Source organism: Myxine glutinosa, chromosome 4 (genome assembly GCF_964187855.1).
Source record: "Myxine glutinosa chromosome 4, kmMyxGlut1.1, whole genome shotgun sequence".
Taxonomy (NCBI): Eukaryota; Metazoa; Chordata; class Myxini; order Myxiniformes; family Myxinidae; genus Myxine; species Myxine glutinosa.
Genome location: NC_136264.1, coordinates 181,039,139 through 181,059,129, shown reverse-complemented (window position 1 = coordinate 181,059,129; position 19,991 = coordinate 181,039,139). Strand labels below are relative to the sequence as shown.

At 48.7% G+C, this 19,991-nt stretch overlaps 1 protein-coding gene across 2 annotated transcripts in view; it reads right to left on the bottom strand.

Moving 5' to 3' along the window:
- Nucleotides 1-9,852: 9,852 nt before the first annotated feature.
- LOC137416489 (mitochondrial-processing peptidase subunit beta-like) overlaps nucleotides 9,853-19,991 on the bottom strand; it is a 46,166-nt gene continuing 36,027 nt past the window's right edge. For both annotated transcript variants that reach the window (XM_068102095.2, XM_068102094.1), the window contains exons 8-13: nucleotides 15,261-15,404; nucleotides 14,982-15,145; nucleotides 14,775-14,860; nucleotides 14,482-14,570; nucleotides 11,288-11,363; nucleotides 9,853-10,011 (exon numbers count right to left, since the gene is read on the bottom strand). In XM_068102095.2, the coding sequence (XP_067958196.1) occupies nucleotides 9,947-10,011; nucleotides 11,288-11,363; nucleotides 14,482-14,570; nucleotides 14,775-14,860; nucleotides 14,982-15,145; nucleotides 15,261-15,404 (624 nt within the window). In that variant the 3' untranslated portion in view covers nucleotides 9,853-9,946. The remainder of the gene's footprint in view (nucleotides 10,012-11,287; nucleotides 11,364-14,481; nucleotides 14,571-14,774; nucleotides 14,861-14,981; nucleotides 15,146-15,260; nucleotides 15,405-19,991) is intronic.

Here is a 19,991-nt window from a genome sequence, read left to right as displayed (position 1 = left end):
GTGCATAATGGGGTGGTGCTTTTGGTGCTTGGACGGGGTGCTCTGCACATTATTAAAGGCCGTAGGGCCACAGGGCACTCGTGGGTTGGTGTATCGATGCTGGCATGCGTGCTCTCTCTCTCTATGCATAACATCTGCATGTGTTCCTCAAAGAACAGGTCCTGGATCGTAGTGTAAATATCAGTGTAGTCTTGTATAAATGATGCTCCCTACCGGCTGTATGTTTAGTTTGAGGATGCTTTCCGCGATTCGGTTATCCTGTGGGTGTGTTTCTGTTAGGAGAAGGGTGCAACGTCGCAGGGGGACATATTTACTCGTTTGTGAACATCTGTAAAACTGTCGCACCCAGGGTTGAGTTAATAGTAGAGGGAACTACATCTGAGTGCCACACTAACGTAGGTAAAAATTTATCGGGTCGGGACGCCCCGAGGTAGAGAAGGGTGCAATGTTGCGGATATGGGATTTGCATCCATCCATATCCGCTTGTAAATATTCCCCTATTTCCTCAATACTTCCCAACTATCCCCAATCCCCCATTCCCTAGTCCCATTTTCTGTAAACAACACTCTGTAGACCCGACCTCCCCCTATTTCCCCCATTAAATGTCGTGCCCAGGTTCACCGCATCTCATGTAAGACAACTATAGGACATCTTGCTAGTTATTCTTAGTCTATGTCAGTTAAGGACTCGTTTCCATTAATTCTGACCCTTCGTTGCACCAGAATGTGATTGCATGGCACCGTTAGGAAGTTTAGGACCTCCCAATACCTCCCCGCAGCTCTTCCTCACGGTTCAGCAACAACAACAACAACAACAGCAACGGCGGCGGCGTGCACAGGGAGTGCGCGTCCTCACTCCGGCTTGGTTGGTAGGGGGTGTTGGGAGGGCATGAGGCCTTCCCAGCGAGCCGCCATCGAACATGTGCTCGACGGGGTTACCAAATAGGGGCTCCCTGTCAGCTCCTCGTCAAAGGCGGAGCCCGGTAACCCCCGCACCCAATGGAAGCGGCGGACCGGTCCCATCTGGGGCGGAGCCAACCAGCCGAGGGCGTGTCACTCCCCGTTGAGCATGCGCAGGAAGAGGGAGGTGACGTCAGATGCGCGCTGAGCTTGGAGCAAGAAAGACGCCACCTCCGAGTGCTGTGAGGCCTCCCTGCATCTCTTGGACCGTGCTTGATCCTGTCCCCGAGCCAAGGTGCACCTTGTGCTATCGAACTACCTGTCCTTCCCTGCCATCAATCCCTGTGTAAGTCAGCCTTGTTCCGTTTGTCTGTGGTCTGTCTGGGTTAAGATAAGACTGTAATTAAGTGCCTATCTCTTCTGTGCCTTTACCTCACTACCTTGTAATCTACCCCTTTTCTCCACCACTGTAATTATATCCTCCTCCGGAGGTCTTGAGAACTGTACCCCTTGCGTCGTTTCATCTATCCCAGTCGTTGTGTCCTTTCCATCATTGATTTAGCATAGCGCGATTTGGTCAACGTCTGGGTGGAATCGGGGTCTAGTCGGGGAATAACTGTTAGGTCGCGGTAATACACCACCGCTCGGTCGAAATAACATCTAACCGCGATCCGTAACAATATGTTTAACCTTTCCCCTTCTGTGTTTTATTCAGTGGTATATTACAACATGCTGTTTTTCTTCCTATTTAAAAGGCTTTTCTCAATTTCCTCTCCAACTCATTCCACTTCAAAAAAAAGAAATTCAATATCTTATACGTCTCCCTCACTACATGGTCTAAATTCACATTCATTCCATCCCTCCTCCATCGTTCTGAATCGGATTGCTAACTTGAAAATCACAACAAACCCAATTTGTTATCAATGTTCGTCTTTCATTAATCATCCACTTTCTAAACTCCCCTCTTGCCCCTCCCATCCAAATCCCCCCCCCCCCTTGCACCTACACTCCTAAACTACCCCCTTGCCCCTCCACTCTTAAACTCCCCCCTTGCCCCTCCACTCCTGAACTCCCCCCTTGCCCTTCCCCTCCTAAACTCCCCCTTTGCCCCTCCCCTCCTAATCCCCCCCTTGCCCCTCCACTCCCGATCTCCCCCCTTGCCCTTCCCCTCCAAATCCCCCCCCTTGCCCCTACACTCCTCCCTTGCCCCTCCACTTCAAAACTTCCCCCTTGCCCCTTCCCTCCAAAACTCCCCCCTTGCCCCTCCCCTCCTAAACTCCCCCCTCACTCCTCCCCTTCAAAACTCCCCCCCAATCCCTCCCATTCAATTCTCCCCCCATACCATTCCTCTCGAATTCTCCCTCCTCCCCCCTCCTCCTCCAAGCTGCCTCCTCCCCACTTCGTCTCCCTTCTATCTCATACCTCCACCCCCCCAAACCTTCTACTTTCCTCTGCCCCCCCCTCAAACAACCCCTCACTGTGCCTCATCCCTTCACCATCAAACCGTTCATCCTCCTCATCCTTCCCTTTCTTGGAACTATTCTGCAACATCTGACACACTATCAACTGCTCTCCCTACCTCCCCCTCTCATCCTTCATCTTACCCTACTCCTCCCCTGTCCTGTACCCGATGCTCCCCCTCTCTCTTCATTAACGGTATGGACCTCAAACATCCGGGGCCTTCGCTCAAACCTGACTGATCTCTCCATACAGGTTGCTTCTGACAATCCAGACTTGATCTGCTTAACAGAGACTTTCCTCCTTCAAGATGTCTCTGATTCCTTAATATCACTTCCTGGTTACTCCCTCCTCCGGTATGATAGACCTGAGCCTCGGCCTGGTGGTGGGGTGGCTATCTTTGTCAAAAACTCTCTTCCTCACTCTCCTTGCACTGCCCTCTTTCCTCCTCACCCGCAGGAGTACCTCTGGTTACGGCTTCCTCTCCGCTCCCACCTTTTGTTCATATGTGTTCTGTACCGTCCCCCAAACAGTGATGACTCCATCTACATTTCACTGTCTGACAACATGGACCAACTTCTATCCACTCATCCCAACTCTCTCTTCCTCATATGTGGTGACTTCAACTGTCATCATGCCACCTGGTTGGGTGTGGGTTCCTCTCTCACCAGTCATGGCACCTCAGCAAAGGACTTCTGTGACTCACTGGGATTGACACAATCTGTCAATTTCCCGACCTGGATCTCAGCCAATGGAGTATCTTCTCTTCTAGACTTGGTTATGACAAACTTCCCTGCTAATGTCTGCTGCTCTTCTTCTGCTCCAATCGATTCTTCTGATCATGTGCTTGTCAAAGTGGACATCTCTCGGGCCATTCTCAGAGAGCCTCCTCAGCGTCGACGAGTCTGCCATTTCACTCAGGCCGACTGGGACGGTCTTCAAGCAGCCATCAATCGTCTGGATTGGTCTCCCATCTCCACTGCCTCTGACATCAATTCTTCCTGGGAATTCTTCCAAAGCAAACTGATCTCTCTCATGCACAGATTTATCCCATCTCGCCTTCAATTGTCTTACCCTTCCTCCCGTCCATGGTACACTGAATCTTGTGGTGAGGCAGTTGCCCTGAAACAACTTGCCTTTGCCTCTTGGAAGGCTAATCCAACTGAAGGCAATCTCAGTTCCTTCCACCAAGCTCGGAACAAGTGTGTGTCTAGCCTCAGGAGTGCCAGGAAGCACTATCTCTCCTCACTCAAGAATGAACTCTCAAACCTGTCTCCTTCCTCCAAATCCTGGTGGCGTCTGGTCAAATCCGTTTCTGGTGTTTGTTCCCCCTCCATCCCCTCCCTTACCTCAAATGGCCACACAGTTGACATTGCACGTGACAAAGCCGAATGCCTCAACTCTGTGTTTGCCTCAAAATCCTTAGTCCCAAACCCATCTCTCTCTGTTCCCACCTTTCCCAGTCGAACCCAACTGCTCCTGGACTCTGTGTCCTTCTCTCCTGACAAGGTGGAGGAGTTTTTGTCAAACCTCGACTCTGATTCTGCAACTGGACCTGACGGCATCAGCCCACAGGTCCTAAAATCCTGCTCTGCCGCTCTATCTCACCCTCTCTCTGTTCTTTTCACCCTATCTTTTGCTCAAGGTCATCTGCCAGCATCCTGGAAATCAGCTAACATTACCGCTTTGCACAAAAAAGGTGCAAAAACAGATCCTTGCAACTACAGACCAATCAGCCTGCTCCCAATTATCAGCAAAGTCATGGAATCCATCATTGCTTCGGATATGAAATCTTTCCTCTTCTCCAATGGCTTGATCTCTGATCATCAATTTGGTTTCAGACCAGGTCACTCTACTCTGGACATGCTGCTTCTGCTGTCTCAACAATGGATGGAGGTCCTCAATGCCAAACAGGAAATTAGAGCTGTCTCCCTCGACATATCACGTGCCTTCGATACGGTCTGGCACCCCACTCTGCTCACCAAACTCTCCTCCTTTGGTATCCATGGAAATCTCCACGCATGTCTGGCGGACTTCTTCTCTAGTCGTCGTCAACGTGTGGCCCTGAATGGGTTTCTCTCATCTCCTCTTCCTGTTCTGGCTGGAGTTCCCCAAGGCAGTGTTCTGGGCCCTGTGCTTTTTCTGGTCTTCATCAATGATCTCTCTGACTCTCTTGAAAATCCTCTCTATCTCTTTGCTGATGACTCCACTCTCTGCCGCTCCATTCGTCATCCCTCAGATCGGCAGTCTGCAGCCTCCTCACTCTCTGCAGACCTGGACAAAATCACAGACTGGGCAAACAAGTGGAACATGTCTTTCAATCCTGACAAATCTCACACTCTTACGATGTCTCTCCGAAAAGACCGACTGGACAACCCTCCCATCTACTTTCTGAATAATCCTCTCCAAGAAGTTCTGTCACTCAAGCTTTTGGGTCTCACTATCTGCCATGATCTTTCCTGGGAAAACCACATTTCCAAGCTGGCCTCCAAAGCCAGTCGCCGACTGGGCATCCTCCGTCGTGCGAAGTCCTTCCTTGGCACACCTGAGCTCCTCACCACATACAAGGCTTTCATCCGCAGCTCAATGGAGTACTGCTCTCCCCTCTGGGCTGGTGCTCCTGCCTCACACCTAGCTCGTTTTCACGCTGTTGAAACCAAAGCGTTCAGAATCATTGGAATCTCCCGCGATGACGCTATCTCTGAGGGCCTTTCACTTAATCACCGTAGGCAGGTTGGTGGTCTTTCCGTCTTCTACCGACTCCTCTCCGGCCTTGCTCCCAGCTCTCTCTGGGCTCTGTCCCCCAAATATTCCTGCAGGTCGCACAAGATCTGCCTGCAACCCTCTTATGGTTAAACTGCCAAAATCAAGACTCTCTGCTCACCTTCACTCCTTCATTCCTCTTTTCTCCTGCCTCTGGAACAAACTCCCTCACTCTCTTCAATCCCACTCCTCCCTCCAGGTCTTTAACACGGATGTTCACCACCATCTCTTATCTTCCCCAATCCAAAACCTTGATCTTTTCTACCCCCGCTAATTTCACCCCAAAGCCACTTTTTTGAGGTGACTTTTGACCTCTTTCCTGGAAGTCCTTGGTGTCCTTGCGTTTTATACCTACCCTGCCTCCCCCCAGGCCCTCTCCCTCCAAAAACATCTCCCGATGTCTCTGCTCTCAAATGTTGTTTGTGTGCTTCCTCCCCTTCTCTCCCCATCTTGTCGACCGCTCCCCGTTTTATATACTTTGTTTGCTTGTTTGTTTGATAAATGTTAGCTCTTTCATGAGCCTAGACTCTGTACATAAAAAAAAAAAAGGCCGTTTTGGTGAGGGGCGCGGAAAACCCTTCACAGCCTCCACTTTAGACGGCAGTGGAACGGCCCCCTCCCTCGTGATGCGGTGGCCAAGAAAGTCAATTGATGCCACCCCGAACAAGCACTTCGCCGGGTTAATGATAAGGCCGTGCTGACTGAGGCGTTCAAAGAGCGCTCAGAGGTGAAGCATGTGCTCCGTCCTGGAAGCGCTGGCGATGAGAATATCGTCCAGGTAGACAAACAGAAACGGCAAATCCCACAACACGCTGTCCATCAGGCGCTGGAAAGCCTGGGGCGCGTTCTTGAGCCCAAAAGGCATACGGAGGAATTTGAAAAGCACAAACGGTGTAATCACCGCGGTCTTAGGAACGTCCTGCGGCCGGACGGGGACCTGGTGGTAACCACGAACGAGGTCCACCTTAGAAAAAAAAAAACTTTGCCGGCCAAGCGGGCAGAAAAATCCTGGATGTGAGGGACTGGGTAGCGGTCAGGGGTAGTGGCGTCGTTAAGGCGGCGGTAATCCCCGCACAGGTGCCAACCGCCACCCGGCTTCGGCGCAATATGGAGGCGAGGCCCACGGGCTGTCGGACCGTCGCACGATCCCAAGACGCTCCAACGTGTCGAACTCCGCCTTTGCGACAGCGAGTTTCCCCGGTCGAGGCATCGAGCCCGGGCGTAGACAGGCGGGCCGGTGGTCGGAATGTGATGCTCCACCCCGTGTCTGACGACAACAGCCAAAAAGGTGGGCAGTGTAAGGGCCGGGAACTCGGTGAGGAGGCGGGCGAACTCATCAGAGGTCGAGAGCGTGCAAGCAAGCCTCGTCGAGGCGGACCCGCTCAGCGAGCATGGAAGTGAACTGAATGTCTCCGCATTAATGAGCCGCCGATTTTTAACATCCACCAATAGGCAGTTGGCGCAGAGGAAATCAGCGCCCAGCAAGGGGGTGGACACCCTCGCCGTGACAAAATCCCATGTGAACCGCTGCCCGCCAAAACACAGTGCCACATTTCGTTTACCAAAAGTCTGAATGGCATGGCCGTTAGCGGCTTCCAGGGCCGACGCAGGCAGAACGCTCACCTGGGCACCTGTGTCGCAGAGGAAACGACGTCCGGAGTCAGTGTCCGAAATGAACAACAAACTGCCCGAACGGCCGACGCTCATGGCAGTTAACGAGCGCCGGCCACCCCGTTTCCCGACTCGCTGAAGCTGCAGGGTGGCCGGCATGCCTTGACCTTGGGACCAAACCTTGCGTGGTAAAAACACAAGCCTGGGGGCTTCCACTGCTGGGCCATAATGGCGGCCACCACGGTGCCCGCCAGCGGCGTAGGCTCGAGAGGCTGGGGTCCCATGCAGCCGCACTGCATTGCTGTCTGGTGGAGAAAAACTTGTCTGCTTCCCAGGCCAGGGCACGGAAATCCTTAACGGGTGAGTTGGCCAAGGCTGACCGTACCTGTCCTGGCAGCTGCTGCAGAAACAGCTGTTTGAAGAGAAAACACGGCCGGTGGCTGCCCAGGAGAGGACATGTGGTCCATCAGCTCTGACAGCTTGGAGTCGCCCAGCCCGGGTAGAGAAAGGAGCTGACGGGCGCAGCGCGCTCGGCCTCAGTGAGCTCGAAGGTATCAAGCACCAGCGCCTTTAGCGTCTCGTACTTGCCGCCCTCCGGAAGATCCTGGAGAAGGCTCATCACCCTGGTTGCCGTGGAGCCGCTGAGCACAGACACGACATAATAATACTTCGTGTCGTTAGCAGAAATGCTCCGAATGGCGAATTGGGCCTCAGCTTGTGCGAACCAAACGGCAGCCTGTCGTTCTCAAAACTCCGGCAGTTTGATCGAAACTGCGCGTGTCGCCATGTTCGTTCAAAGCTCCGAAAACATTCAAGAGCAAGACGGGGTCACCAATGTAGGAGTTGCGGACGAGAGGGTAAAAACTTCTTGACTTGTTCAAGGCTCCTTTATTTCCACAGAACTAAAACCCGACCGGAACTCATGTCTTTATATCCCCCATGACTTCCGCCCGATCCTCTTAAAGGGGCGTGGCCCCAACACCCGAGCGCACGCCACGCCCATACCGTCAATAGACCCACTGGTCCCGTGCTAGTGAATTATGCCTCCATGGGGTATCCCCCACACGTTGCTGAAATTTGGAACATATTATCTCAACATACAAGGCATTTACTTTTGAAATTTACAACTGATTTCGTCCAGTAGAAACCGAGAAACGAATTTTCAGTCCCCATGTTAAAGTTGCATACAGAGAAACCGTACCATGTCAAGAAAGGGACGCTTTGTGCCTCCCCTGATCTCTGACCGAGTTTATAATCAGCAAATATGCCAGATCTGAATCGGTGTGACTTTAACCTGGTGCTGCGCCACACTGCCAGCAGTAGCCACATAGAGGTTGTGGAACTGATGAAGAGCTGGGTGCCAATGACTTCAACCAGGCCATGGTCCAGGCAGCCCGTATTGGCCACATAGAGATAGTGGAATTGCTGAAAGCCCATAGTGGCCAAACGGTGATGGTGAAGCTGCTGGAGAGCTGCGGCGTCGATGACGTCAACGAGACCATAGCCTGGGTGGCTGGCGGTGGCCACATAGTGATCATGGAACTGGTGAAGGAGTGGGGTTCCGATGACATCAATGAGTTGATGGTTAGGGTTGCTAAAAAACTTGCACGTAAGGATTGTAACACTGTTGAAGAAGCGTGGGCTCCAAAAGGGATAGCAAGTGAAATATGTGGGGTGCCACCGACGTAATTGGGTTCGTGGAAAACCCATACATTTAGATATACTCGTGTCTTCGTATACACCAGCAAAAGTTCCCGGGTAACAATGAGTCGCTTCCTGACGGGAATAGGAAGAGGGGGGGGGGGGGGGAGGAGGGGGAGAGCGAAGGCAGCGTAAGGAGAGGGGAAGCGAAGGCAGCGTGGGGAGAGGAGAAGCAAAGGCAGCGTGGGGAGAGGAGAAGCAAAGGCAGCGTGAGGAGAGGAGAAGCGAAGGCAGCGTGAGGAGAGAAGCGAAGGCAGCGTGGGGAGAGGAGAAGCGAAGGCAGCGTGAGGAGAGGAGAAGCGAAGGCAGCGTGAGGAGAGGAGAAGTGAAGGCAGCGTGAGGAGAGGAGAAGCGAAGGCAGCGTGAAGAGAGGAGAAGCGAAGGCAGCGTGAAGAGAGGAGAAGCGAAGGCAGCGTGAGGAGAGGAGAAGCGAAGGCAGCGTGAGGAGAGGAGAAGCGAAGGCAGCGTGAGGAGAGGAGAAGCGAAGGCAGCGTGAGGAGAGGAGAAGCGAAGGCAGCGTGAGGAGAGAAGCGAAGGCAGCCTGAGGAGAGAAGCGAAGGCAGCGTGAGGAGAGGAGAAGCGAAGGCAGCGTGAGGAGAGAAGCGAAGGCAGCGTGAGGAGAGGAGAAGCGAAGGCAGCGTGAGGAGAGGAGAAGCGAAGGCAGCGTGAGGAGAGGAGAAGCGAAGGCAGCGTGAGGAGAGGAGAAGCGAAGGCAGCGTGGGGAGAGGAGAAGCGAAGGCAGCGTGAGGAGAGGAGAAGCGAAGGCAGCGTGAGGAGAGGAGAAGCGAAGGCAGCGTGAGGAGAGGAGAGGCGAAGGCAGCCTGAGGAGAGGAGAAGTGAAGGCAGCGTGAGGAGAGGAGAAGCGAAGGCAGTGAGGAGAGGAGAAGCGAAGGCAGCGTGAGGAGAGGAGAAGCGAAGGTAGCGTGAGGAGAGGAGAAGCGAAGGCAGGGTGAGGAGAGGGAGCAGAGAAGGCAGGGAGGTTCGAGCGACTTGGGGAGGTGCGAAGGGCATTGGGATGGGATGAGGTGCGAGCGATTTGGGGGGGGTTGGAGAAGGGGGTACATCCAAGTGTTGAGGGAGGAGGTAGGTATATTTTGCAGGCCAGGTCTGATGTGATTTAATCAATATATAATCGAAGATCAAAAGAACGAGGACTAATCTTGTATAAGCAGTTCTTCAAGTAAGTTGAGGGGAGGTTCAACAGTGTGATCAATTTGTGGTACTTCAATCTAATTAAATAATTTTGACAATTCAACGTTAACTGCGAATCATTCATTTGAAGGAAAATCGTATATACAGCATACGTGGCAATGAAATGCTGAAACCACCTTGTTCCATCAAGGAGAGTCGGAGTTGGGGGTCAGGGAGTGGTGTGTTTTGAAGAATTCCAAATCTAACGTACAAAAGTCTCAAACAAATCTCTGGGAATAAATGAATTTTATTGACACAAATTAATGCACAATGGGTAACGTTCAGAGAAATGGCAGATCTTGATTCAGATCACAAGTGGTCAATTAGAAACGGGCCCAATTCATGGAACTCCGGATCCTGCTGTAATCAGGAAGCTGCTCAATCGGTCCTGCAGAATTGCACAAAGTGGAGAGAAAAAACATTTTAAAATTCCAAATGGAATCAAAACCAAAACTAACACAGGATTTAACTAGAACGACACTCAGTGGAGCGCATACCCCCACCAGGCTGAACAGTTTACGTTTTGTATCCCACTGATGGGCCAGCTAACCCCCGCTCTTGCAGGGAAAATGGCCTTAAAATGCCTGTTGCTGTTGTGTTGTGATGGGCCAGATCTGGATTTTGACCTGAACCAACATCTAATTGGCTTGTTCTGGTCACCTAAACCAACTCATCCACCCAGTTTTGTCAAAAGTCGTCCACAACTTTTTGAAATATCATGATATATATCGTTTTTGGCCCCATCACTTTTTGGTAAAGATTCACAAGCATTTTTAAAATCTCGTATCCGGATTTGAATCTTCACCAAAGTTAAATCAATTCTTCCTCGTCACACACCCAACCTGTGCACCAAGTTTCACCCAAATCCGTCCACAACTTTTTGAAATATCATGCTTTGAATCGGTTTTTGCCCAATCCCTCAATGGTGACGAATCACTTTAAAAATTCTGGGATCCAGATCCGGATCTTCACCACAATCGAATAATTTCGTCTAGATCACAAAACCAACCTCTCAACCAAATTTCGTCCAAATCCATCCACAACGTTTTGAGATATATTGTTCACAAACAGACAGACAGGGGTAAAAACAATCGCCATCTTTGTTTGTGCATGACATTGGACAACCAAATTGGGACAATGGACAAATTCATTTTATGGCGATATTAAATCCTTGGTTTGATTCCCGAACAGACTATAATCGGTCGGGATTGGTGGCACAATGAGTCGTATGCAGCAGAAGGCCACGAGTAGCATCATTGGCTGAGGTAGTTGCTATGCAGCTGATGCAACGCCCCCTGAAGGTCATATCAGGATTTGGAATTTGTTCAGGGTGCCGACGACATGAACCAATTGGGTAACCCGCTTTTATCTTCACGTGTTTTGGGGTAACAAGCAATACTACCCGATCACATCCAGACTTCTTAAATGTTGACCTTAAGTTTACGGACTTTGGCCTGCTAGCTTGTTGCACTCATCCCTTTTGCTGTAGCGTCCATTTCACAAAATCAGTTTGGGAGGATAAGATGCTCAGTAAATATTGGCTCCCACATTTTGTGCGAGCAGGAAGAAATTCTTGACAAAGACAACCAAATTATCAGGTCCTGAAAAAAGTCAATGACATAGATTCCTAATCCGACCAAAAGCGGACCCTAATTTGTACGTACCGACTGCGGCCACAGCAGGACACTGGTCATAAATGTACTGCATGCAGACTCTTCGCAATGTTTTAGCATCCACGGCCTGTGCACATGGGCCGGAAAGAACACATCAGTTACGTGGCATGCCACCTTATCCTTACTGCAATATGCAGGAGCAATTATTGTTAGCCTCCAGGTGCACACTCTAAAAATCAGACCTGATATGATTATCCTTTTTGTTTTTCCACTGCAGCCATCTATTCTCTTCTACAAGTATGGTGAATGTCAAGACCTTATCCATTCAACCTCCCCCCTCCCCATGTTCCCCACATGTGCTTCTTGCTTCTTCACTCCCCTACCCTCCCATCATTTTCCTTCTCCCATCATCACCTGCTCATTTGAAAAAAGCATAGGGGCAATACCCCTGGCATTCACCTGGTAGCATAAACAGTATACTGCAGTACTGCACTGACTAAAGGTATTTTAAACCAATTTCAATTGTTGCTAGAAGACAGGGCAGCAACTAGAATCATACTAACATAATCATAATGACAAGACTTTAAACAAACAAAAAATACTTATTTTGGGGAGCACCCCATCGCCCCCTCCTCCCACCCCGTGTACCTCCTCGGACCCAAATTTTTCCAATGCCTTGAACAAACATTGGTCCATCATGGATGGTGAAGTTTGTGGTGAAGTTTCATCCAAATTGTGTGTGTAGGTTCTGAGAAGAAAGCAAATACCTATTTTGGGGGGCAACCTCCCCCAGCCCCCAAAGACCACCTTAGACCCTGATTTTTTTTAAATGCCAGGAACAAACTTTGGTACAACATGGGTGATGAAGGTTGTGGTCAAGTTTCATCAGAATTACGTGTGTCTTTTCTGAGAAGAAAGCAAACGAAATTGTGTGTGTAGTTTCAGAGAAGAAAGCAAGTTCCTATTCTGGGGTGGGGTCAAACCTGGATCCACTTTGACCCCCGGTAGACCCCTTAGACCCCGATTTTTTTTCCCGTCGTGACGAAACTCGAGTCACAACACAACAAATATCATTTGTGCCAAATTTGGTCACAATCCCATCAACTGTTTCAGAGAAGAAGTTTCAAGAGTTTACGGACGGACAGACTGAAGGACTGACGGACGACGCGCCATCACATAAGCTCCCCTGAACTTCGTTCCAGGTGAGCTAAAAATGATCAACCCCTCACTCCTGCCATGGATGACCCAGTCCCATGTGCAAGTAATCTATATCGTTGGCAACTATATTTGAGAGTGGTGTTAGGCTTCCCCAAGGGGTAATCCAAAGGAATTCCATTCACCTCCATCTGTACACAGAAATTAAGGCTCTCACTGAAGGGGAACCCAAACGCTCAGACAACCTCGACGCTAATCTATCCCTTGCCACCATAAAAATAGACGTGTCGTTTTACTATATCCAATTAATAAAGTAGGTAATTTTGCAATTAAAAGACAAAATCTCTTCACGATTAGCCATGACGTCATGTAGTGAAAGCGACCACCACTTCCGTATCGTCCACGGGTTACATAAATGAACGATTCAACTCAAACGGCAAATCATTTTCGAATTTCAAAAAATATGCTGGGTCAACGAGTCCTTGGTGGTCGTTTGGATTAGGTTTATCTGAAATACTAGAGTGTGGATCGGGCCGACAAAATATTTGGTCTTTTGTTCGGAACATTTTACAGGGCACTGTTATGAAACATAGATGTCTATAGGTCTTGTGGTTTTCCACCATGATTGAGAGGATGCCACCCCAACGATTAAGTGGAAGAAACAGCCGTCGCACGAATCTGCAAGACCATCTCTGCCGAGCTACGAGGAAATGGACACGAGCAATTTGAATGGTGAATCGAACACCTGTGTTGGCCTGCCGGCGACCAAACTAACCTCGCTGGATGTGCTGGCTAACATCGCCGCCACCTTGCCCTATGCATCGGAAGAGCTCAAAAACCCAAGCTAACAATACCCATGACTGCCCCGCAATCCCCAATATGCTCTTGCGACTCGAGGGGCATCGCGTGAGATCTTGAGAGTATGCCACAGTGTAGACCTGACAAATGAAGCAGTTATCTTGCACTACACCACCCCCCCCCCACCCCCCCCCACCACTCCCTCAAAACCCTCCAGCTCAATTCCAAATCAAAAATTACCCCCACAATATCCACCACTGCCCCACACCCTCTCTCCACCCCCCTCCATAATCCTCCATCAAACCCTGTGCCTGGGCAGTGTCTGTGTCATAATACAACTAATTTATCAACAAATACAAATCCCTTATAAATCGTCAATTGAATGGAAAAACAAAAACTGCCCATCTGTAATGAACATGTGACAAGCATTTTCATCTTTACCAACACCTGTGTTGTCACCATCTTCGTTTAAATCGCTTGCATAAGCCTCAAAATGATATGGCTCCACAATTCCCCCAAAAGCGTTTCCATCACTAATTTTGTCTCCAATAGCTTCTTCAAATGCTGAGATCCTTCAGAGTTGCTAATGAGAAGAATCAGTATCGGAATCCAAGCTCGGAATACACTTTCTCGATGCAAGTCGCCCTTTGGATCAAGGTGAGATCATCACATGGATGTCACTGGCAAAATTGAAAATCAACACTTAAGGGCTATTTTCAACACTGATTGGCAATTTTTACCAAAACTAACAGGGAAACCTTTCAAATTAGACCATAAGTGTTGGTAAAGATGATTAGACCATTTCAAATTAGAAAAAACGACCTTTCAAATTAGACCATGATTAATGAGTTTCAATAGTTTTCAGAAAAATATTTTTTGCATTTGGGTTCAACTAGCAACATTTATTGATGCATCTTTTCATAATTAATACATCACTAGTGCAAAAACGTTACTGTTTCTATTAATGAGTTTTAATGATGGTCACATGATGTAGTTAGCAGCCATTCTACTGTAGTACAGCTTATGCTCGTCGACTTACATGATCAACCTAATTTAATATTACATGGGCCAACACAGGAGACAAGGCTTTCATCCGCTCCATAGTCTCGCATTACATACGATAAAATTCCACTGCTATTGATCATAATTTCATTATTAATTAAATAATAGCACCATCTGATACAAATTGGGAGCACATGGTGGGAGCACAAGGTGGGAGCACCCACCTCCCCCCACAAAAGCAAGAGCGTAATGGAATTAAAGGATAAGCTGAGTGAAAGTGCGTTACTGACGTCAATGCGCGCTTCGAGCTCGGGCAGGGGGATCCGGCGGCCATAGCACAACATTTGACGGCCAATGTCCTCACATATGGGTGTAGAGCCTGAAATGGACAACGTGGAAGAAGAAAGAGCACGTTTGGACGATACCACAATTAACTTTTACCTCCACTCGACATCATTCTAACACTTTCAAGCCACGGGTACACTAAATCTCAAGCCTTATTGCTTGAAATTATCAACCACGTCATCCATCATCATGATGATGATGATAACTCAACGGCCTGGGCCACAACCACATCCCTTACCATCCAGCTGCAATAACATGTTGGTTTTCAGCAAATTTCTCGCACGTGCAACCTCTGAGTCTGCAACTGAGAGGCAAAGCCGCACCCTGGAGGTGGGGGCATGGAGTTAAAGAACAGGCCGAGTGGTGTCAATCTTGTGGTGAACCTCCACGCAAGTAAAGATACAAAACAGGATTTGATTTATCTCAAGACACTGAAAGAACAAACCATTCTTGCTGTATTGCGTGCATCATTTCTTCGATTCGCAGCGGCTCACAGACACCATACACGCCCCAAAGTCCGGTATCCGTGTAGCACGTGTGGAATGCCTGATAGCTGTGGCAAATACCTCCCTCGTCTGACATCTCCTGTGCCAACCGGCAGGAGGAATTCTAGAGATGCCAACGCAAACACAAGAAGGAAGAGCACAAAAGCACAATCACTTCAGCCATCCCCTCCATGCACCTCTCCCAGCCTACCCCCACAATTCTGAGGTATTTATCTCACCCCTCCCCCTCCACAGGAGCGATCCCAGTTCCCAAGCAGCGTGTTGGCGATCATGAGCGGCACGGAGTCGGGGTGTGGCCAACCAACTCCCTCCACGGCGAATGCCACGTGTGCAAGTGGCATGCCGTCATCGCGCACACGCACCTGTGGCACAGTTGTTGAAAAAATAACCTTCAATTGTCAGTGCGATGACAGCATTTTATTTTCATCTGTGTGCTAAAGTAGCCGGATTTCTCCGTCTATCCTTCCCTCTGTCACGGTCTTCGCTGGGACGTTATTATGGCATTATACCTAGCGCTAAGCTCGGCCTCTACGGACGCGCACGTCCTCCCGGCATCTAGCTCTCAACCCGTCCTGTTGCTTCGCTTATGGCAGTTGAACACCGTAACCCATATATCTGATTATGTGGCGTCCGTAGTCGACAGGAACGCCAGACGTTAAAAGGCATCCAAATGGCAAATTTAGTAATGTGGCGTTACGTTGACGTTTTTGGAATAAAATCGATTTAAAATATTGACCGTCAATAAACGGTATAACTGCACTGCAACATACACAAGTTTATATTGTACACCTACTGTCAGCGAATGACAGATGCGCTTTTTATTGTGAGGCAGTTGCAGAAGTACATGGAGAAGAGGAAGAAGTTGTTTCTTGGATTTGTTGATCTGGAGAAAGCATTCGATAGGGTTCCACGTGAAGTAGTGACATGGGCATTGAGGAAGTTAGGAGTGGAGGAATGGTTGATCAGAGTACTGATGGCAATGTACAAAAGAGCGCGCACAGCTGTAAGGACGAAGGACGGGAACAGGGGTGAGTTTGAGGTGAAGGTGGGAGTGCATCAGGGGTCGGTACTAAGTCCACTACTATTTGTAGCTGTGATGGAGGTGCTGGCTCGGAACGTAAAGGAGGGTTTACCGTGGGAGTTGTTGTATGCAGATGATCTGGTGTTGATTGCAGAAAGTATGGATGGACTGAAGGAGAAGATGAACAAGTGGAAGGAATGTATGGAGACGAAAGGTCTGAAGGTGAATATCGGAAAAACAAAGGTGATGGCAAGTGGTAAAGCATGTGGTGAGGTGGAAAGAACTGGGAAGTGGCCGTGTGCTGTGTGCAGGAAGGGTGTCGGAGTGAACTCCGTTCAATGTGCAATGTGCGCTGAGTGGGTTCATCAAAAATGTAGTGGTTTGAGAGGGTCATTAACCGGTGTGGCAGCTACATTCAAATGTAAGGTGTGCACAGAGGGAGCTGCAGATGGAGGAAATGTTGAGTTGGATCTTGGAGACGGCGTGAAGCTGGAAGGTGTGAAAACATTTTGCTACCTCGGAGACATGCTGAATGGAGAAGGTGGATCAGACTCGGCAACGGTTGCTAGAGTGAGATGTGCATGGAAGAAGTTTCGGGAACTGAGTGGCGTGCTGACGAGGAGGGGAGTGTCGTTGAAGCTGAAGGGAAAGGTGTATGCTGCATGTGTGAGAAGTGTTATGATTTATGGGAGCGAGACATGGGTAATGAACGTAGAGCAGCAACGGAGGCTGGAAAGGGTGGAAATGTGAATGGTTCGGTGGATGTGTGGAGTATCGTTGAGAGAGAGGAAGCCAAATGATGAATTGCGAAAGATGATGGGAATAGAGCCTGTGATGGATGCTGTGAAGAGAAACACTTTGAGATGGTTTGGTCATGTGTTGAGGAAGGATGAAAGTGACTGGTTGAGAAGAGTGATGGAAATGAATGCGGAAGGAAGTAGAGGACGGGGAAGACCGAGAAAGACTTGGCTAAAGATGGTCGAAGAAGAAATGCGGGCCAGGGGGTTAACAAGGGGAGATGCAGAAAATAGGGCAAAATGGAGAAGATTGTCATGGGGACCGCAAGGCTAACCCCCGCTTTTGCAGGGAAAATGGCCTTTTAAAATGCCTGTTGTTGTTGTACTGTCAGCGAAGTAACGCATTCAATGTTGGTTGTCTATAAAGAGAGGCAGCGGAATGAAAAAGCACTTGGGGTTTTCACAGACATGAGGAATTCTTTCGTCCACCCCATATAATCCCAATATGAAACACATAGCCATCAACACAGGAGAGCAACCGTTTGCTATTATGGCTTTCCCTCATGTCCCGTAGTTCAGGTTCATGCAGGTGCTCTCTTCCACTCGCAAAACTTCATTTTGGACACAATCCGATCATTACCTCCACCACCGGAGGTTGTTTTCACCACTGTCTGTCTGTTTGTTTGTTTGTGAACAGGATATCTCAAAGAAGTACGGCCGGATTTGGTCAAAGTTTTGTGGAGAGGTACCCTGGGTGTGTGACAAGGATGCAAATATTGGATTTTGCTGAAGATCCGGATTCTACAATTACCCTGCGCTCACGAAGCGAAAGGCGGGGTTAAGCAATCAGTTGCGTGCGCACATGTGGTGTATGTACGTACATATGTGCTTGTCTGAATTTTAAAATTTCATTTACTCAGCAACCGTTGATCCGATTGACAAAATTTTCACAATAGGAACACCTATGCCTGTATAAAAAGATTTTATTCATAATTATGACATCATAGGTCATGTGGTATGGACGCCATCTTGGAAAAAAACGAAACACTTTGCACCTCGATATCTATGAAACCGCTCCAAGGAAAAAAAAAAAAAAAAAAAAGGAAACGTGGCTCATTGTGAAGAACTCCACATGGGCGATAAGTGTCAACAATGACATCATTGGCGCCTTAATTATGATGTCATAATTCAACGAGTACAATGTTTAGTCTAATCATTTTGAAATTTCTTGAGCATGATCTACACAACAATATTAGAGAATGTAAATTAATAATGCCATCAGTCACGTGGTCTGGTAGCCATATTAGATTTAAAAAAACACCTTTAGAGGCCATTTTTCCCCGCAAGCGGGGGTTGGCCTTTTTCGGGGACCGTGGTTGTTGTTGTTTTTTTGGTCCCCTTTTTTAAGCAATGTTTTACGGCCGGATGCCCTTCCTGCCGCCAACCCTTTTTGTCGCCTTTTTACGACAAACAGGGAATTACCAGTGAACTGGTACTCAATTTGCCGACCTCGGAAGGATGACAGGCTGAGTCAACCCCCCTGGCGTTAATTCAGCGATCAACCGGGATTCGAACCCAGGATCCTAGGATCCTAAGCTGGCACCCTAGCCGCTAGCCCAACCCCCGCTTTGCGGGGGAAAATGGCCTCTAAAGGTTTTTTTTTTTTTTAATCCAATAATTTTTTCAGTGATTCTTCACCATTGAGAGATGAGGCTAAAAACGATACATAGCACGACATTTCAAAAAGTTGCGGATGAGTTATGCCAAAATTAGGTGGATGAGTTGGTGAGGTCACAGGAACAAGCAGATTATATTTTGGTTCATGTCTGGATACAGTTCTGCTCTATCAGTGGGATACAAAATGTAAAATGTTCAGCTTGGCGGAGGTATGCGCTCTACCGAGTGCCGTTATAGTTTCCCAATGTAGCCATTTCATTACATCGCCAGTGTAAATCACAATAAATAAAAAAATGTCACTGCTTGTGGAACAATCAGTTTTATGCAATTGAGAGATAACCCTGACATCTCTAGTTCTGGGATCCACTCTTCTCACTTTGAAAATACTGAATGGTTTGCTGACAGCAAATGGGACCATATTATAGAGCACACACTTGTCTGCAAGTGAAGATCCTGCCCAAATCGAACACTTGTGTACATCAAGTATGTTGTGATAACTTTAACAAAATTGTAGACTTTTATAAATCTAGCTACAACATCTGGCTAGTGTCGGTGTGCGGAGGCAGACGAGATAAATAATCGATTTTATCAACAAAAAGGTGATGAAAGCATTCCTTACACATTGTGGGAAACAAGAAAGAAGAAAAAAAGGAAACAAACAAGGAATTGTGGGAATCTCCACGCATGGCTTGCGAACTTCCTCTCTGGTCGCAGTCAACGTGTGGCCCTGAATGGATTTCTCTCATCTCCCCTTCCTGTTCAGGCTGAAGTTCCCCAATGTAGTGTTCTGGGCCCTGTGCTTTTTCTGGTCTTCATCTGAAGTCACAACCCTCCCATCCACTTTCTGAATAATCCTCTCCAAGAAGTTCTGTCACTCAAGCTTTTGGGTCTCACTATCTGCCATGATCTTTCCTGGGAAAACCACATTTCAAATCTGGCCTCCAAAGCCAGTCGCCGACTGGGCATCCTCCGTCGTGCGAAGTCCTTCCTTGGCACACCTGAGCTCCTCACCACATACAAGGCTTTCATCCGCAGCTCAATGGAATACTGCTCTCCCCTCTGGGCTGGTGCTCCTGCCTCACACCTAGCTCGTCTTCACGCTGTTGAAACCAAAGCATTCAGAATCATTGGAATCTCCCGCGATGAAGCTAACTCCAAGGGCCTCTCACTCACTCACCGCAGGCAGGTTGGTGGTCTTTCCGTCTTCCACCGACTCCTCGCTGGCCTTGCCCCCCCAGCTCTCTCTGGGCTCTGTCCCCCAAATATTCCTACAAGTCGCACAAGATCTGCCTGCAACCCTCTTATGGTTAAACTGCCAAAATCAAGACTCTCTGCTCACCTTCACTCCTTCATTCCTCTTTTCTCCTGCCTCTGGAACAAACTCCCTCACTCTCTTCAATCCCACTCCACCCTCCAGGTCTTTAAACAGCTGTTCACCACCATCTCTTATCTTCCCCCATCCAAAACCTTGATCTTTTCTATCCCCGCTAATTTCACCCCAATTCAACTTTTTT